The sequence below is a fragment of the Hemiscyllium ocellatum genome, chromosome X (assembly GCF_020745735.1).
Source record: "Hemiscyllium ocellatum isolate sHemOce1 chromosome X, sHemOce1.pat.X.cur, whole genome shotgun sequence".
Taxonomy (NCBI): domain Eukaryota; kingdom Metazoa; phylum Chordata; class Chondrichthyes; order Orectolobiformes; family Hemiscylliidae; genus Hemiscyllium; species Hemiscyllium ocellatum.
In genome coordinates, this window is record NC_083453.1 from 9,425,807 (window position 1) to 9,440,471 (window position 14,665).

Consider the following 14,665-nt stretch of genomic DNA (forward strand, 5'->3'; position numbering starts at 1 on the left):
ACTACTTATACTGTCCCCTCTCAGACTCATGAGGTTTAAATTAGAACCTAATACATCTACTCTAAACTCATTCTTTCAGAGGTTCACTTTAAAGCTGAAATTCCTTTCTTCCCTTCAGCCACTGTTTCTTCCAAATAAAACCTATAGTTTGAAGAGGCAGAGTTTGGCATTAGCTACTTGTCTCCACTACTCTTTTCAATTTGGACAATATTGTGCAGTCCAGGGCTAGGCATCTTTCTAAATAAAAATCTTACTAGGTGGCACTGAGGCACTTTAACAAGTGTCCTTTCTCCTCATAATCTGGACTTCATGGGGTGCTTACCTGCGATGAAGCACAACATGCCCATTGTCCACACAAATCACTCTTGAAATCCCACTGAAGACTGCAACTTGACATTAAATTGGAAAAGGTAAGTTGGTGCTGTGGGCATTTTACTACTGAAACTTAGCAGAAGCTGCAAACATAGATCAAGGATCACCATGCTGCACTAAGACTTTCTTCTTGCCCAACTGAATCTAAACCTAGATCCTCAAGATGAAAGGAATGTGTTGCAACCAATTCCTGCATCCCAGGTAATTGTGCTAAATATTTTCACCCAAATAAAAGTTAATAAGCAAAAGGTACCAGAGAAGTTTGCGAAGAGCCTGCAGTATGGAGAAAATCGATTTCTGTGCAACCACTGCTGAGCGTCCTGAGGTGTGGCTGTTGGCAACAGATTCTGCAAAAATAAAGTTGCAAGTCTTAGACATGAGCCCTGAAATGTACACACAGATACAATGACCCAAGAGTACATTAGGAGCTGGCTAAGATGAGTGCAAACTCCACTGGAGTCACTCAGTCACACATACCAATGGGTGTCAGTGACTTTCCTTGATGCTAAGCTGAGCCATTTGGTGCACTATCGAACTAGGGGAAAACTACAGTCCATCTTGTTCCATACAAAATTTAACATATCACCACACTAGCTACTTCACCCCAACATTTGGGGAGTGAAAGAACTGGAATCCTTTGCCACAATGATAAATCAAAAAAGTCGTAATTAAATATATTGGAATCCCACTTAAACAGCAATAGCTTGAATCAGTTTTTTTTTCTGGTCACACGACCAATTTGCTCAAAAATTGAAAGGTCAAAGGTCTCTCTCTCCAACTTCAGAGCAGTCCTTGTGGGCAACATTAAACGTAACTCTCAAAATTGAGTCTGTTTGCACTTTGGCAACAAAAGCCCCTACCTGATTTTCGGAGACGGGAGACACGGACAGTTCCCGACAAGCCCACTTGCGAAAGGTTCCCAGTGTCTGACAAGAAAAAGTTACTTGTGAACTTCTGCAAAAACCTAAAAGTGATTTTCACTTTGGATGCATGTACACATGCATGTACAGTTTCTTTGTATACAAATTGAAAGAAATCAAAAAATCTTGAGGAAAAAAAAATCACTTACCAAATCTAGTGAAAATTCAATAGAATTATTGAGCTGAAATTGTACAGAGCATGAGGTGGTATTTTTTTTAAATCGTCCAATAGCCATCGAGAAGTTGATGCAAATTTAGATCCCAATTATCGTTGGTGAGAGAAATGAAATGAGAGTGGACAAATAAATAGGATAATCAGTTCAATAATTCTCCCATTAGCAGGACAATAGTAATTAATGACTCAGCACAGATTCTTTGAGGCATCTTTACAAAAAATAAATTTTGGATTAGGACTGTATTCAATTAGGTCAGAGGCAGACAGAAAAATAGCATTTTATGGCAACTTGCAACTTTTTAAATTTGAAAGCACTTAGCCACTGAATTACTTCTGAAATGTAGATCAGCAAATGCAGCAATTTGCGCTCAGCAAGGTACCAACCACAAGCAGCACGTGCAATAAACATTCAAACTATTTTGCTGGTATTGTTTGAGGAAAAGTGATGACCAGGACACCAGGAGAACTCTTTGCTCTTCAAATAGTGCAAGGAAGCATTTGCACCCACTTGCACAGGGATTCAGTTTAATCGTTCGACTGAAAGGCTTCACTCCGTTGAAATGCTACATTGAAGTGCCGTCCTACTTGTGCTCCTGACTCCTGGAATGAGGCTTCAACCCACAACCTACAGGCTCAAAGACAAGAATGCTGCCACTGAAAGAATCAGACATCTATGACAGAGCAGATACCTAGAATGCAGTTCTATATCAGTTGCTCCCAAGCACATTTTCAAAAAAGAATTACACTAGTCATTAAAGCAATCGGACATGCATACCTTATACTCAAGATTTATTATATCTCAGTTCTCTACATACAATTAATTACTTTGAGGCACAATGGTCATTCTCCAGGTGAAAGTTACAGCTGTTTTTGCGCGGAGACCACAAACGCAAATGCAAGAATAACTAGGTTAACCGGAGGTTCTCCTGCACGCAGTACCCTAGATGTTTCAAACCCATTTGAACAAGGCAGACAAGGACTAACTTTTTAACAGCTTATAACAGTGCTGTACTGCACTCTTGAGTACTGCCCCAGATCAAGCGAGATTAAAAGCTCACATCCTAATCCAAGTTCAACACCTGCAATAGACAGAGTTAAAATGCGATTACGCCTCAAACTCTTTATTTTAAGTGACAGACTTTTCTCATCACAATGAGGAAAACACAAGGCCACAGCTAGAGTATAAATCTGAAAAACATCCTGCCACACAGTGCTGGCAGAACATTTCATGGCTACTTGAATCATCCAAACACAAAGCAAATTAGATGGTTTTCCTTGGCTCGTGTAAATGCTCAGCACAAGCAAACTATCAACATGACTAAAGTTTTCAAGCAAAGGCACTAAAAAAATTGTCACAGGTGGTTTCTTTCTACACTGGACTTGGGATATCAGTCTAAGAGAGAAAGCTTGGGTGGACAAAAGCCTAGGCTTAAGAATCTCAAAGAATGAACATTTGCACTGCTATTGGTTAACTGCTAATAAAACCTTAAGCATAGGAGCACATAGCACTAGTCTGCTGTCAGAGAAATTTGCCCAATAGGTTAGAGATCACAAAACACAGGTAGAAGTGAAATTGACAAACACTTTATTGCAAGTGATATCACTGGAAGAGAAATTGACTAGGCTAACACAGAACTGACAGGTAGATCAGAATTTCTCATTCCAGAGCTGAGGATGAGACCAGTTTTATAGTTATGCTGCACAATGACACTGATTAAGAAATGGGAAACTACAATGTTTCTGGAAATGGAATAATTTAGTTGCAAGGATGTTAATTGGAAAACAGTTTAATCAGATGAATGCCCTGTTCCTTCACACAATGCATTGGGCGGCACGGTGGCACAGTGGTTAGCACTGCTGTCTCACAGCGCATGAGACCCGGGTTCAATTCCTGACTCAGGCGACTGACTGTGTGGAGTTTGCACGTTCTCCCCGTGTCTGCGTGGGTTTCCTCCGGGTGCTCCGGTTTCCTCCCACAGTCCAAAGATGTGCGGGTCAGGTGAATTGGCCATGATAAATTGCCCGTAGTGTTAGGTAAGGGGTAAAATGTAGGGGTATGGGTGGGTTGCGCTTCGGCAGGTCGGTGTGGACTTGTTGGGCCGAAGGGCCTGTTTCCACACTGTAAGTAATCTAATCTAATCTAACATCCTGACAGTATCACGGTTCCATTCAGCTTCACAGGTAGGTGTTAATGTCTCCTTTGAAGTGGTGAGGTGCTTCCATTGTCCTGTTCCTGGAGCATGTCCTTGCTGGTGCCTGTCTGTCTGTCTGTCCTGCTCTTTGTGGTGTTTTGGTATTGCTGGGTTGTGAAACTGCCCTCAGAGACTCAGATATCTGTGGTGCTTAAGGTGTATTCCCTTATGTACGTGCTGTCTGATTCAGTTTGTGAGCTGCTCAGGAATTCTGGGTGTTCTGGTACAGTTTGGCCAATATTGCTTTTGTGGGCCTATCGTGGATGAACAAATCTTTTCCCACATCTGTTTCGTAATTTTTTTTGTCTAACCAGGATTTTTCTAGTTACAGCAGTTTTCAGGTTTATCTGGACTCTACAGTAAGGTTCCCATTCCAATTTCCAATAATAAATTAGGCTGGAGTGCTCTGTGGAACAGTGGTGGCATCTCTACTGCTGCATAAGAAGTCCCACCTGCTCCAGAGGTGTGTCATAACATCTCTGAACAGACCGATCGAAAATGTCGAAAGCAAGCAGATTAGTCAATTTAAAAAAACTCTATGCAGTATTACAGACCTGTTACTTAGCTATCAATTTATTAAGTGGACGGCAGCAAGGTGACTTAATGCTAATTTCCACTGAAGGACAAGTCATTTTGTAATACTGGCTTAGTTAAGAGTCAAGTGTGACATCTAAAATCATTTCCAGAGGTAGGAAGCATATCATTTTAAATCTGTTATGAATGGATGAGCACCTCAGTCCATTTTAAATACCATTAATTTGTTTCTACGGCTTTCTGCAGCAGCGCACCACATTCCCAAACTGATGGAGAATATCTCCTTCAGGACTCATACCTAAGTGGTGGTGTTTGATTTTCAAACTTGTTCTGGATTCTTGTTCCCTATTTTACTGAGGGGGGAGAAATTCCTGTCTGAAATAATTGAAAAGTTTGAGATGATGGTAACAGCTCTCACTCTCTTCAAAAACATTCACTTTCAGCTCTCCTTTTTTTCAACAGAAGCAAACTCCAGTTGAGGGAAAAGGTCACTCTGCAGTTGCATGTTTGCACCTGCTAGCTTTGAGGAACTGACTAAGTGTGATGCACATTCCTTCCACACTCTTCCATTTCAAAAGGACCCCATCAGCATCTGAAGACCTATTAAACACTGAAATATATCATATGCACATACGTACAAGTTAAATTGGACCAAGTGGACAGAGCTGGAAATAAATAGAATATGGAAGATGCAAACATTTCAATACCAACTTCTACATAACACACTGGGATTACGTCAAGTGCTCTTTGATTTATAATTGTCATATGAGGAGCAGTGGAGGACTCTGCATTTGCACTTAGTATTCTGTAAGTTTCAATCAGATCACCAAGAGGCCTGGATAGAGCAGACGTGGAGAAGCTGTGTCCATTAGAGATGAGGACCCGAGAGCACAGCCTCACAGTGAAGGGACAGCCCTTTAAAACTGAAATGAGGAGAAATTGCTTCAGCAAGAGTTGGTTAATCTGTGGAAGTAATTGCCGAGGAAGGCTGTGGAGGCCAAGTTATTGAGCATATTTAAGACAGAGATAGATAGGTTTGTGATGAGTAAGGGGATCAAAGGTAATGGGGTAAAGACAGGAAAATGGGATTGAGAAAATATCAGCCATGATCAGGTGAAGTGTGTGAAGATTGGATGTTGTATCATTATTTAGGAAAGCCTGTGAACTACAGACTGGTGAGCCTAATGTCTGCGAGGAGGTCTTAGAGGAGATTCTGAGACAGGATCTACAGGTATTTGGAGAAGTAAGGACACACTTTGGATAGTTAGCATGGTTTTGTGCGTGGAAAATAGTGTCTCACGAATCAGAGTTTTTTCAAGGGGTGATTAAGAAAATAGATGAGGGCGGTGCAGTAGACATTCTCTTCATGGATTTCAGCAAGGCTTTTGACAAGGTACCACGTGGTGGATTGTCAAGTAAGGTTAAATGTCATGGGATCCAGAGACAGCTAGTCAACTAGTGACCTGTAGTATGCCACAGAAATCAGTGCTGGGTCTACTGTTATTTGTCATTTATATGTAAGTAAAAAATGAGGTCTGCAGATGCTGGAGATCACAGCTGAAAATGTGTTGCTGGTCAAAGCACAGCAGGCCAGGCAGCATCTCAGGAATAGAGAATTCGACGTTTCGAGCATAAGCGAAGGGCTTATGCTCGAAACGTCGAATTCTCTATTCCTGAGATGCTGCCTGGCCTGCTGTGCTTTGACCAGCAACACATTTTCAGCATTTGTCATTTATATGACTAGTTTGGATGAGAATTCAGGAGGTATGATTAGTAAGTTTGTGGATGACATCACGATTGATGATATAGTGTACAGTGAAGGTGGTTATCTTGGAAAGCAGCAAGATATTCATCAACTGGGCCAGTGAGCTGAGGAATGGTTAATGGAGTTTAATTTAGATAAATGTAGAGTGTTGCATTTTGGTAGGTCAAACCAGGGCAGGACTTATACAGTTAATGGTAGGGCCCTACAGAATGTTATAGGATGAAGACAGCTGGGGTTTCAGGGTCATAGCTCCTTGCAAATAGAGTCATGGGTAAACAGGGTGGTGAAGGCAGCTTTCAGCATGCTTGCTTTCATTTGTCAGACACTGAGTTGGGACATCTTATTGCAGCTGTACAAGACATTGATAAGGGAGTTCTACATGTAATTCTGGTTGCTTTTCTACAGAAAGAATATTATTCAATGAGAAAAAGTGCAGAAAAGATTTACTAGGACACTTGCTGAACTGGAAGGTTTGAGTTATAAGGAAAGGCTAGATAGGCTGGGGCAGTTTTCCCTGGAGTGTCAGGGACTGAGGGGTGACCTTATAGACATCTATAAAATCATGAGAGGCATAGATAAGCTAACAGTTTTTCCTCATGGCAGGGGAGTCTAAAGCTAGAGGACAAAGGTTTAAGTTGAGAGGGGATACATGCTAAAGGATCCAGTGGGCATTCTTTTCCACAGAGGGTGGCATTTGTCTGAAACTGGCTGCCAGAGGTAGGTGGTGGAGAGGAGTAGAATTGTCATTGAAGAAATATTTGGACAGATACATGGATGAACCAAAAACACAGGCAGATAGATTTGATTTCACAGAAATCTCCACTGTAAACCAAAAATCACTGCCAAATAGCATGGGCACCTGTATCAAAGCTCAACTAGAGATTTTGATCCAACTGTGGCCCCAAAATCTGAGTCATACTAGGGCTCATCACGAATAAACTTATTCGATATGGGCAAACCTAGGGTCATATGTAAAGAACTTCAAGTATAATCATCTTCTAAAAATTAAACATGACCACAATCTTACAAACAAAAGTGAGTTGTCAACGCACTATTGGGGTGGGGAGGAGAAACAGCGCAAGCAAAGTGGGGCTGGGGGTGTGGGTGTGGGGAGGGCAAGAGAAGTAGAGTAGAGGAGAGGGAGAGGGAGAGGGAGAGGGAGAGATATATCAGGCAGCACCCATGGAGAGAAGCAAGCTAAATGTTGAGTGTAGAGGACTCTTCATTAGAGCTCAATTCATTCCAACTCTGATGAATCGTCTAGACTCAAAACATTAGCTTGCTTTCTCTCCATGGATGCTACCTGACCAGTTATGATCCCCAGCACTTTTTGTTTTTAGTGCAGATTCCAGCATCCGCAGTAATTTGCTCCAACAAGATGATTACGCAGGCAAATGTGGGGCTGGACAAGCACTGCAGGAGGGAGGATTTCAGACCAGTCTGGCAGAAGGGGCAACTGTCTAAGATAGGCAGATTGATCCAGGCATTGTTCAACTGAAATATTTTAGCTGAGAGGTTAACTAATAGTTTAAATAATTTCACAGGAGAAGGAGAACTAGAAAGCAGAAATTAGGTCAAAGGACAGAGGGTTAAAAAATATAGCAAAGTTAAAAATATTCAGAAAATATACAAGAACCAGATTGAGGAAATAGAATTTAATACCTTGTTTGCTATTCTTGCTTGTAATTTAAGTAAGAAGTTCGGATAGCTGCGGGCAGAAATTTAATATGCCTGGTCACCAATGAGCAGCAACAACAGAGAAGCAAAATAAGGAGGGGACAAGGCATTATTGATTAAAGGCGATGCTACTATTACAGCTCCTTGAAGCTTATTCAATAAGATCATGGCTAATCTGTTTACTCCACATTTTCAAACACCGCTGAAAGAATTGAAATGATTTACAGTTGGATCCGTGACTGAACCTGTTTGACTTGACTACAAGAAGAGGGGCTGAGCAGTTTTATTGGTAGATTTTTTTTAAAAAATCGGAGTTCCAAAGATTAAGGAGAGAGAGGAATAAATGTCAATGATATGCAGTAAAAAACAAAAATAGCAACAGTAGGAGTGGAAGAAAAAGTGTAAAGTGTATTGAGGGGGAGGCATTTTGATTCACACAGAAGACATTCTTGACTACTACGCCTCCCATCCAAAAAGCAAGAACGTTGGATCTAGATCTGGTCCGGAGGTCAGCTAGACAGCAGGGACAAGAACAGAATTTTGTTTATAATAATTATGGCAATGAGACCAGAAAAAACAACATGCAAAACAAAGTCAACAGGATTAATATTAATTCCAACCAATGATTTAAAGCAGCAGGTTGGAAAGGTGATTTAGGGAAAAGCATAAAGTGCCATTGACCAATTGAGGAAGGTAATAATTTAGACACAATCTAGATATATCCCTTTTAAAGTAAAAGGTGCCCTGGAAGTTTAATGAACAGACACAGATGTGGTTACATTACAGATTTAATGATCTAGAGGCATACATGTTAAACAGTGAAGCAGCACACAACAGATGGAACAAAGGGAGACCAGGAACAATGGCTCAGAACCCGGTCATTCCCAGCCATGAATGGAGGTGGATAATAAAACAATAAGATTTGGAGCAGAGGCAGGTCATTTGGCTCATCAATGTCTTCTCTGATAATTCTCAACTCCACTGTCCTGCCTTAGCCCCGTAATCCTTAATTTTCTTATTGATTAAAAATATGTCTAGTTCAGCCCTCAGAATAAACTGGAAGAGGCAGCTCCTCAAACATGTCCATCTAAATTATGGAGAAACTTGAAAAGCTAGGTCAAAGCTTGTAAAGCCACCTTCAGCTATAAGATCACAGGCAGATGATCCATACTAGTCTACTATTAAGCTCTCCAGCATCACAGATGGGTTCTGTCAATTTGACTCATCACACATCAAGAAAACACTACAGGCACTTGACACTGCAAAGGTTATAGGCCTTGACGATATCCCAGTAACAGACCTGCACTCCAGAATTAGCTATACCTTTAGCCAAGTTGATCTGGTGCAATTACAATGCAGTTGCCTGTTCCCTTGCATCTACTAGGGGAAAGTAGGTCAAATCCAATTCAGACAAATTACTGTGTTAGTCTACACTAAATCATGAGCAAATTAATCAAATGTTTTGTTGGTAGTACAATCAAGCAAAACCGACAAAGCAATCACTTGCTCACTGCCACTTATTTTAGGTTCTGCCAGGCCCATGCAGCTCCTAATGTCATTACAGCATGAGTCAAAACATGGACAAAAGTAGTTAACTCCAGAACTGAAGTGAGTGTTACTGCTTTTGACATCAAGGTCAAATTTGACTGTGGTATCAAGGAGCCTTAGCAAAACTGGAGACAACTGGAACTGGGGGAAATGGTTAGAGTACAACTGAAGATAATTGTGGTTCCTTGGAGGTCAGTCATCTCAGTCACAGGATATTGGGGTTGGGGGACAGATGCATTGGAAGACTACCATGTTCTCCTCCAAGCCACACACCACCCTCATTGTTACTGATGGCCTAGCTATCAAAATAAAATGCAGTTAATGTTCTGGGGATGCAGGTTCAAATTCCACAATGGCAGATGGAATGGCAATGGAATATCTGGAATTAATAGCCCAATGATGACCATGAAACCATGGTCAATTGTTGGAAAAACCCATCTGGTTCACTCATGTCCTTTCAAGAAGGAAACTGCCATCCTTACCTTGTCTAGCCTACACGTGATTCCAGACCCACAGCAACATAGCTGGCTCTTAACAGCACTTTGAACAATAAACGTTGGACTAGCCAGCAGAACCTATACTGCACGCATTTTTAAAAAATCTTGCAACTCCGTCCCTAACACCACTGTGAGTGCACCAAGACCAAATGGACTGCAGCAGCTCAAGAGAGGACTTTATCACCTCCCCGGGCCAGTTAAAGATGGACAACAAATGCTGGGCTTGCCAAGGCATATCCATCCCATGAGAAAGGAAAAGGAAAGAGTTAAAATCCTAGTACATCACAGGAGCATTTAAGGTCTCATTAAATAAATAAACTTGGAATTAAAAAAGTGAGCAAAAAAGTGAAGAAAATCTGCTGTCCTTATCCAGCATAAAGATTGTATCTATTTACTTCTCTACATTTTTGATTGCAGACTAAAATGGGAAAATGCTGCACTTTAAAAACAAGTCACTGGACTCATGGTGAATTATGTTTACACTGCTGTTCCACAAGCAAAAGGGGAGGAGAGATGAGATAGATGGCATGGCACCGGGATATATGCACAAAGATAGATTCAGCCAGCAACAGATTACTGTTTGGTGGGTGCAGCGTGACCACTTGTGGACACCAGAGGTATCACCTTCATAGCAGCTCTCTGATTGGATTGTAGGCAACTGAACAGCTAGTGCGTATAAATGTTGGGGGTAGCAAGAAATGGTCATATTTGGAAGAAGCAGGGTCTGTCTTTATTCTGTCTGCAGCAAAGTAACTTGAGCTTGGAAGTGGTCAGTTACTGTCTCCCACCACCTGTGGGAAGGTGTTGCCTCTAAACAGTGAATGTGAAATTGGACAATTAGTGCATAAACCCCCTCGTCAAAGAGCTGAGAATCTGGAATGAACAAAAGCAGAGAATAGAAGGTCTTAGGAAGAGAAAGGAACACATCTCATTGAAGCCTGTAGACTGGTGCTAGGCTGGAGGCGCCGGTAGCAGCGTTCTGCTGGTACCTCCTTGAGGACGTGGGCCCTGTGTTGCAAGGTGGAGGCAGGGATTACCTCCCTGGCTTCATCTGTGAGCGAGCTTGGAACCTGCTCAGCATCAGTTTGAGGAGAGTGTTATCCTGCATGCCTTTCTACTGAACCTTCCACTGCACATAGGCGCCCATGGCCATAGTACGTACTACACCAACACCAGAAGCCCCCATGGCCATGGTATGGACTGCACCAACACCAGCTTCGAGTGGATGGAGAAGGGAGCCAGGAGGATCTGAGCACAGTGATGCACAGATGACTAGGTAATGTTGCAGGTTAGGATGCTGTCCTGCCCATCATCAAAATTTTGTATTAATACAATCAAATGTTAAAACCAGGCAACGGCCATTCATACAGTCGTACAGCACAGAAACAGGCCTTTCGGTCCAACCAATCCATGCTGATCACAACCCCAAACTAAACTAATCCCCCTTGCGCTGCTGGCTCATATCCCTCCAAACATTTCTTGCTCATGAACTAGTGTCCGTGTGGGTTTCCTCCGGGTGCTCCGGTTTCCCCCCACAGTCCAGTGCAGGTTAGGTGAATTGGCTATGCTAAATTGCCCGTAGTGTTCGGTGCATTAGTCAGGGGTAAATGTAGGGGAATGGTCTTGGGTGGGGTGCGCTTCGGAGGGTCGGTGTGGACTTGTTGGGTCGAAGGGCCTAGATTCCACACAGTGTGGAAACAATCTAGTCTAGTCTAATCAAACCTATCCAAAAATATTTGGAATGTTGTACCCATATCCACCACTTCCTCTGGAAGGTCATTCCACACATACACACCACTCTAAAGAATTTGTAAAAATTGCCCATCATGCCCTTTTTAACATTTCACCTAATCCATGCCCCTCATGATTTTATAAACTTCTGTAAAGTCACCCCTCAATTTCCTATGCTCCAGTGAAAAAAGCCCCAGCCTCTTTATATAACTCAAACCTTCAAGGCTGTTCTGCTCTCTGGCATTCTATCAAATCGCAGCTGATCTGGGCCTCACGAATTTGCCCACCTTTGTCCTATATCCCTGAAGAACAACGCCGAACAAACGTCAGTCGTCAAAAGCTCCAATCGGGGGAAAAAGAATTCTCAATTTCTACTAACCTTTGTCTGTAAAGGTGTTTGTTGACATTACCCCCTACATGGTGCGACATTCACTTTAACATTGCTACTCCTCATCTTGGACTCCTCTGCACCAGAGGAAAGGCTTCTGATTTTGAACCGAAGCTGACACCCCTGATCTATCATTGTGCAGGAGACCAGTATTCAGGACTTTGATTCAGCATCGTCACTTTCTTAGCATTCATCCACAAACTCCATTAACAGACACATGGACCTGGACCCCACATACAAACTACTACAGCTGAAACTGACACCCGGAAGCGGCAAGAACAAACCACTATAAATACCGGAAGAAACATCAAAACAGCGCTTCACAGGAGGCTCCAATAGCACTGATGATGTTCCCTAGCCAGGGAACAAAACATTTGCAGCAAAAACTTCCAGCTCGGCGAACAGAACCACAACAACGGACACCCGAGCTACAAATCTTCAACCAGACTTTAAATTCTTTTGAGGGACCTGCTGGCTAAGCCAGCATTTCTTGCACATCCATAATTGCCCTAGAGAAGGTGGTGTTGAGCTGTCTTATTTAGCTACTGCAATCGAATGTACATTGCTGTAAGTGAGGAGTTCTGTAAGTGAGGAGTTCTAGGATTTTGACTTAGCGACATATTTCCAAGTCAAGATGGCACATGGCTTGGAGGTGGCTCAGTGGTTAGCACTGCTGCCTCAGCACCAAGGACCCAGGTTCGATTGCAACCTCAGGTGCCCGTCTGTGTGGAGTCTGCACATTCTCCCTGAGTCTGTGTGGGTTTCCTCTGGGTGCTCTGATTTCTGCCCACAATCCAAAGATATGTAGGTTAGGTGAATCGGCAATGCTAAATTGCCCATAGTGTCCAGGATTGTGTAGGCTAGGTGCATTCGTCAGGAGCAAATGTAGAGTAATAAGGTAGGGGAATGGATCTGGGTGGGTTATTCTTCAGAGGGTCGGTGTGGACTTGTTGGGTCGAATGGCCTGTTCCCACACTGTAGGGATTCTGTGATTTTATTTCTCCCCAGTAATTTTCCTCTACTCATAATGCCAATACTTTTTGTTGGTGTACACACGCACAAAAGATTTTAAAAAGAGGAGCTACAGTTTCAACTAGTAAAGTCATATGTTGATAGCTCGAGTTTGTAACATTAACAGAAATGTTAATGTTGCTTTTGCTCCACAGTTGCTGCCAGAGCTGCTGACTTTCTCCAGCAATTTCTCTTTATAACTTGTTGACTTATGAGACTACATGGAGTAATGTAATGGGCACCTCTATTGTTTTTTCGCTCTAACCAAATAGATTTCAGCCATGGCCGTTCAGGGCATCCTCTCTCTATCACTGTAATGTTCTCCTTAAATTATTATTGCTAGGTTTCTTCTTCTTCCTGAACAACTTCCATCCAGGAATATTTAGTACCAGTCCTGCCTTCCTTTGTAAAGGCATTCAAAAAGAATACAGGAGGTGGTTTGGCAGGATGTCCACAGGCACAAAGGACGCTGGCTGGGGGAAGAAAAGAAGGAGTCTTTTTCTTGGAATAGAGGAGGACAAGAAGCGACCTAAGAGAGTTTAAGATGAAAAACTGTTTTGATCGAGTAAGTAAGGAAATTACATTCTCCCTGGCAAATGAGTCAATAACTGGAGATCACAGATTCAAAATCACTGGAAAAAAGATCTGGAGGGAAATGAGAGTTGTATTCCTCCCACCAGTGTCATCAGGATCTGGAGCACTTTGTGTGAAAAAGATATTTAAAGCTGATTCCATAAATTACTTTAGAACAGAGATGGCCCAGGTAGTTGAACTGAGGAACTAAGAGGGTTTCAGATAAAAACAAACATAAGTCAACAAGCATAACTGATCTACTGAAAATCCACAGCTAGCTTCCTCCTTTGATGCAAGTTTCTATGATTCTTTCAGACACAATATTCTCATGTTATTGCACTGAGCAGGATAGACTTATGAATAATGCTGGAAATCAAGAACACTTACATCAGTGCTTGCAGGAACCGGGTCAGGCTGATGATGAGGGGATCCATTTCTGAAATTAAATCAATTGCTTCTATGAAAAAATTTTTTCAAATGCTGCAAATTATGAGAATGGTAAAATAGCAATGATGAGACCCACCCTTCAGCAATGGTATAACTGCCCTGCGAACTGCTAAAGCCAGGAGATGCCGTATTGTTAACGTAGGAAATGTCTGGCCAGGGAGAACACTGGATGAGGGGGGAGAAAACGTCAGTTAGGCACTTATAAATCAAAATGTGATGGACAACCACCCCAAAATTATGCACAACTATTGTTAGATTCATTTCAATAATAAGTAGGTTCCTTATAGTGACTACACAACTTTCCTACAGTCTACCGTACATTGATGTTTAGACGTTTTTAATTAGCCTCTTAGCAGATTCATAACTGTTAATGAACACTGAATTACTTCAAGTATTTTTTTTTTAAATTACCCCTGTACCTAGAATGAACCAAAACAGAAATCAAAATAACATTGACAACAAGCCAATCGGGCTTCTTCTCTCTTCCTCAACACTCCAATTTTATAGTTTTAAATCAAAACATGACACACCAAAAAACACATCTAGTTGACTTCAGAAAACAAGTGCCAGATCTCAAACATAAACAAGTGCAGTCTTACCTCTGTGAGAATAGTTGTATCATAAGAAGGCTGATATTTTTCCTTCTCCTGAGGAGTTCGTTTTTCCATCTTTTCCCTATCTGTTTTCTGTTTTCTATCAGCACCCTTTGGCTGCAAACAAATCACATGCGACAAAATGAAAATGCCTCACACTATAGCATACCCAATGCTGTCAGCCAAGAGTATGACGAATCAATCATACATGGAGGGACCAAGAAAAATACATTCTCCTATTT

General features: G+C 41.9%; 1 protein-coding gene across 3 annotated transcripts in view; it reads right to left on the reverse strand.

The window, feature by feature from the left end:
• tfcp2 (transcription factor CP2) overlaps nt 1–14,665 on the reverse strand; it is a 145,203-nt gene that overhangs the window by 38,875 nt on the left and 91,663 nt on the right. For 2 of the 3 annotated variants that reach the window (XM_060820942.1, XM_060820944.1), the window contains 6 exons: nt 14,430–14,540; nt 13,907–13,995; nt 13,771–13,819; nt 1,442–1,474; nt 1,233–1,298; nt 626–719 (listed from right to left, as the gene is read on the reverse strand). In XM_060820942.1, coding sequence (XP_060676925.1) covers nt 626–719; nt 1,233–1,298; nt 1,442–1,474; nt 13,771–13,819; nt 13,907–13,995; nt 14,430–14,540 — 442 coding nt within the window. The remainder of the gene's footprint in view (nt 1–625; nt 720–1,232; nt 1,299–1,441; nt 1,475–13,770; nt 13,820–13,906; nt 13,996–14,429; nt 14,541–14,665) is intronic. The other variant, XM_060820943.1, reaches the window with a different exon arrangement.